General features: G+C 56.9%; 1 protein-coding gene across 1 annotated transcript in view; it reads right to left on the bottom strand.

The window, feature by feature from the left end:
- The window catches only part of COL11A2 (collagen type XI alpha 2 chain), a gene marked incomplete at both ends in the record, with an annotated part of 12,667 nt that extends 8,499 nt beyond the window's left edge, over positions 1 to 4,168 (bottom strand). The window contains 3 exon segments of the mRNA XM_084303844.1: positions 534 to 574; positions 883 to 911; positions 4,053 to 4,168. Coding sequence (XP_084159970.1) covers positions 534 to 574; positions 883 to 911; positions 4,053 to 4,168 — 186 coding nt within the window.
- Positions 4,169 to 5,596: the final 1,428 nt, after the last annotated feature.

The following is a 5,596-nucleotide window of genomic DNA, read 5'->3' as shown; positions in this document are numbered from 1 at the left end:
GTTTCCCCTGAGCATCCCCCCCCCCTCCCGCAGCACCGCTAGGCCCTGGGGTAATTAAGCCGGGCACTAATGAGGGCTGACGCTAACTAAGCCAGTTGCTTGGATACTGCTGAGCTCAGGCCCTGCAGGGCCCCCCCCCCCCCCCACCGGACCCTCGGGCCCCCCACCCCTCTTTATTGTCCCCTCCCCCCCCCGAGGGGGGGGGGGGGGGGTCATGGGATGGGGGAGGCAAAATTGGGATGGGGGAGGTCTAAGAATATGGGGGGGGGTCCTGGATGGGGGGGAGGGTGAATATGGGGGGGGGGCTGAAAATAGAAAGGGGGGGTCCTTGAAAAGGGGGGGGGTCCTGAAAATGGGGGGGGGGCTGGAAAAGGAAGGGGGCTCTGGAAATAGGGGGGGTCTCTGAAATAGAGGGGGAGGGTCCCTGAAAACAAGGGGTGGGTGTCCCTGGATGTAAGGGGGGGGTCCCTGGATAAAGGGGGGGGCCTGAATAAAGGGAGGGGGTCCTGAACATGGGGGGGTCCTGGATATACCGGTGGGGGGGGGCCTTGGATATAGGGAGGGGGTCCCAGGCCTGGGGGGGGGGGGTCAGAGGCCCCAGAATAGGGGAGAGTTTATTGGGGGGGGTGGGGGGTCCCGGATTGGGGGGGGGGGGGTCACAGGAAAGGGGGGGGTCCCAAGCTAGACTGGGGGGGGGGGGCACACAATGGGGTGCAAGGCTCCAGGAAGGGGGAGGGGGGGCTCCCAGCCTGGGGGGCTTCGATACAAAGGGTTTTTTTTTTGGGGGGGGGGGGGGAATTGGGGTGTGTGTAATGCGGGGAGCCCCCCCCGTGCCCCCCCCGTTCCCCCCCCCCCCCCCTTTTACCCCTCCCGTGGCCTTACCTGGGTCGTCCCCGGAGCCGGAGCGGAGCCTGTGCAAGGTATGGGGGGGGGGGGGGGGGGGGCACGGAAATTTGGAGGGGAGGGGGAGGATTTGGGGGGTTCGGGAGATTTGGGGAGGGGGTGGGGAAAATTTGGGGGGGGGGGAGGAAATTGAGGAGGGGGATTTGGGGGGTTGGAATTGAGGATGGGGGGGGAGAGATTTGGGTGGGGGGCGGAAATTTGGGGGGGGGTTGGGAATTTGGGGGGGGGGCTGAAATTGGAGGGGTGCAAATTTGGGACACGGAGGGGGGTGCGAATTTGGAGGGGGGGGGCTAAATTGTGGGAGGGGGGGGGATTTAGGGGAGGGGAGCAGCAATTTGGGGAGGGTCCGGAGATTTTTTTTTTTTTTTTTTTTTTTTTTGGGGGGGGAGGCGGTCCGGGATGGCGGGAGGGGGGTGGGGGGAGGGGTCCGGGAATTTTTGGGGGGGGGGGGGGGGTCACGGGGGGGCCGAAGGAGCCCCCCCGGAGGCCGGGGCAGGAGCGGGGCTGCCGCGGCTCCCGGCGGCGCGGGGGCGGTGCCCGGGGGGGGCCCAGGTGGGCGCCTGAGGGGGGGGCGGGGCCCGAGGGGGGGGGGACGAGGAGAGAGTGGTGGGGGGGGGAGGAGGACACCGGACCCCCCCCCCCCCTCCAATCCCCACCAGGCAGCCGGAGGCGGAGTGGGGGGGAAGGATTTGGGGGGGGCGTTTGGGGGGGCGTTCGGGGTGGGGGGGGGGGGCGATGATTCCTTGCACAAGTACTCAGCGCCTTGCACGCTCACCCAGCCCCTTGCACACATATGCAGGTCCTTGCACGCTCACCCAGCCCCTTGCACAAGTCCTCAGTGCCTTGCACACCCACCCAGCTCTTTGCACACATATGCAGGGCCTTGCACACTCACCCAGCCCTTTGCACAAGTACACATCTCCTTGCACGCTCACCCATCTCCTTGTGCACCCACCCAGCTCCTTGCACACCCACACCAGCCCTTTGCACACATACTCAGGGCCTTGCACACTCATCCATCTCCTTGCACACTCACCCATCTCCTTGCACACTCATCCATCTCCTTGCACACTCAGCTCCTTGCACACCCACCCAGCCCTTTGCACACATACTCAGGGCCTTGCACACCCACCCAGCTCCTTGCACACCCACCCAGCTCCTTGCACACTCGCCCAGCTCCTTGCACACGTGCTCAGCTCCCCACACATTCCCCCCCCCCCCCCCGCTGTCCCTGACACGCTTGCTCATCCCCGCTAATCCGGGGGGGGCCGCATCCTGCCCAGGGGATGACGCAGCCGGGCAGCTGATCCCTGCTGGCCCCACACTTGGGGGGCTGCCCCACACTTTGGGGTTGGGGGAGCGGGAGCACCCACCCTGCTGGGTGGAATTCGGGACCCCCCCAAAAAAAAAAATTCCCATTTTGGATGGATTTGATTGAGGGATTTTTGAGCGCGCAGAAAAAGGGCAGTTTTTCACCCCAAAGAGCAGGAGAGGAGAAGGGATTTCATCCCTCTGAGGGAAATAAAAATTTGGGGAAAATTCACCCGCTTTTTGGGTGTTTCTTCCATTCCTCCCCCCCCCCGTGTCCTGTTTGGGGCAGAATTGCCTCAAAACCCAGGGTTTTGGTCAGCCAGAAAGTGCCAAAATTGGGACCCTGTGGCCGGGGGGGGGGGGTCAGTCTTTGGGTTCTAATTTTAGTTTTGGTTAATTTCCTTATTTCTTTATTTTCAGGGGGTTTCTGTTCATTTGTGTAATTCGCATTTGATTCTTTTTTACTTTAAAAAAAAAAACACTTTTAAATTATTTATTTGGTTATTTCTTTATTATAATTTTTAATAAATTGTTTTTTTTTTTTTTTTGTAGTTTTGTCTTTGTCTTTTTTATTTGTTATTTCTTTAATTTTGGGGGTTTCATTTTTTAATTTTTATTTTAATTTGGGGGATTTAATTTTAATTTAATTTATTTTAATTTTTACATTTTGCTTTCATTTTCTATTTATTTTTTAATTTTAATTTTTATTATATTTCTACCTTTTGTTTTCAGTTTTTCATTTATATTTTGTTTGCTTTTTTATTTTTGTTTTATCTTCGTTTTTTTTTTTTTTTTCCATTTATATCTTTTCATCTTTTAATATTTGGGGGAGTTCATTTGTGATTGCTTTTATCATTTCTGAATTGTCTTCTTTTTATTTTTTTTATGTTTCTAAAATTAAATTTAAAGAAATAACCAATAATTTAATTTAATTTAATTTCCTTATTCCGTTTCTCTCCTCTGTTGGGGGCGCGGAGCCCCGGCCCCCCCCGGCCCCGCCGCCTTGGTGCAGCCCGGCCGCGCCTGCACGGCCGCGGGAAGGGGCCGGGAGAGCCCAACCGGGAGGCGCGGGGGGGGGGGCGGGCCTGCGGCTCCGGGCTCCCTGCAGATACCGGGTGGGTGGAGCCGGGGGGGGGCAATGGGGGTAATGGGGGGGGGGGCGATGGACCCCATAGGTAATGAGGGGACTGGGCAGTGCCCCATAATTAATGGAGGGGTACCAAATAATTCCCCATAGTTAATGAGGGGGCTGGGCAGTGCCCCACAGTTAATGGGGGGGGGGTCCTAAATAGGTCCCCATAGGTAATGGGTGGTCTGGGCAGTGCCCTGATTTTATTGGGGGGGGGTCTGGGCAAGATTTAGAAATAAAGGGGGGGTCCAGGGTAGCAGCTGCTGGTATTTGGGGGGCACTTGGTAGTTCCCTGTTGGTAACTGGGGGGGGTCTGGGCAGTATCCTCCAGTTAATGGGGGGGCTCCTTCACCCACCCTCACCTCAGGGGGAGTCTGGGAGCTGCCCGGGTAGGTTTGGTGATGGGTGACACCATGGGGGGGGACATCAAGTGGGGGGACACCAAGGGGGAGTGTCACCATAGGTTGGGTGACACCATGGGTTGGGTGACACCATGGGGATAGGTGACATCGTGGGTTGGGTGACACCATGCGTATGGGTGACACCATGGGTTGAGTGACACCATGGGTTGGGTGACACCATGGGTTGGGTGACACCAAGGGGATAGGTGACATCGTGGGTTGGGTGACACCAGGCGTATGGGTGACACTGTGGGAATGGGTGACACCAAGGGAATGGGTGACACCATGGTGTGGATCGGTCACCCAACCTTTCGCTTGTGGAGGCCCAGTCCTTGATTTGTGTGAGCCCTTTGCCCATGGAGGTCTGGTGCTTTTCTTCTGGAGCTCCAATCCTTTGCCCATGGAGGCCCAATTCCTTGCTCATGGAGGTTCAGCCCTTTGCTTGTGGAGGTTCAGTCCTGTGCTCTTGGACGTTCAATCCTCTGCTCGTGGAGGTCCAATCCTCCACCCCGCTCTGCTCACACAAGTCAGGGCGATGGCTTTGTCTCTCCCAACAGGCACTCAGAGCACCCAAGCGGAGCGCAAGCAAGTGCCAGAGGAGGACTTGGAGACCGATACCCCAGAGTGGAGGCTGGGTGAGGCAGGAGGCTGGTGCGGAGGTATGCCCACAAAGCCACCAGCCAAGCAGAAGAAGCCAAGCAGAAGGCACATTGATGCTCCGAGTGCGGCAAGGCCTTCTGCTGGAGAAACAGCCTGAGGTGACACCAGCGGGGCCACACTGGGGAACGACCCTACAAGCACCCGGATTGTGGGAAGGCCTTTGGCGACTTCTCCAACCTGGTGACCCCCCTCCTCATCCACAAGGGAGAGCGGCTGTACGAGTGCTCCGACTATGGCAAGGAGCAGGGGGCGTGCGTGGGGGGCGATGCGCTACGGATTGTGGGGTCATAGAATGGGGTGAGTTGGGAGGACTCTTAAAGATCGCACCTTTCACCTGATGAGGTTGCTCCCAGTGCGTGTCTCCCACCTTGGAGATGCTCCAAGCCACCTGGAGATGGACATCCCGATGCTGGTTGAGCTGGGAGCAGGTGGAGGTGCCTTCCAACCCCAACCCTTGTGTGCTTCTGTGCTCAAAGGCCTGTCCAACTTCGAGCTCTTCCAGTGACGGGGCCACCCGTTGGCTTCCTTGGGCAACCTGTCCCGGTGTCCCGAGGGGGAGAAGTTTCTCCTGAGGGGGAGAAATTTCAGGGATGTGGTGCCCCCACCTTGGTCTCCTGTGACCAGTAACCTCAGGAGGGCAATCTGGAGATGTCTGGGGGACACTGATGCCCCTTGAAGGTATTTCTTGGGGTAGAACGAGGGTTTTTGGGTCTGAAGCATGGATGCGGCCATGTAGGAGATTGCCTTAGGTGCCTTTGGTTGGAGGCAGGGGTCTTGCGTCGCTCATGGGACCATCACACCCAAGACCCTCCCAGCATCTCCATAGGGTCCATGCAGAGAAAAATGTGTGTGTGGAGGAAACACTGCCTAGTAAACAGAAGCACTCTGAATTTTATTTTCTCTATAAAATAATGCTGAAAATACTTTTCCACGCAGCCTTTCAGATTCATGTACTGTTCACTTCCCAGCTTTACTCCCAAGTCCTGCTTGACGCTCTCACTTCCCTCCAACATCGCATCCTCCTCTTTCCACTCAGCGCAAAAAACATCACTCTGTTTTGACCCAAATATTCACTTTCATGTGTTTTGCTGCAGGATTTTTCTCCTGGTGGCCCTAAGCTGATGTGGGTTTGGTTTGTGAGAGCTGATAACATGGTGGTGGTTCAGGTATTGCCCAGAGGTGTTTGCACCAT

Source organism: Netta rufina (genome assembly GCF_964035555.1).
Source record: "Netta rufina genome assembly, chromosome: 31".
NCBI classification, from domain to species: Eukaryota; Metazoa; Chordata; class Aves; order Anseriformes; family Anatidae; genus Netta; species Netta rufina.
Note: the sequence above shows the minus strand (reverse complement) of the source record. Positions and strands in the feature narration are given on the sequence as shown.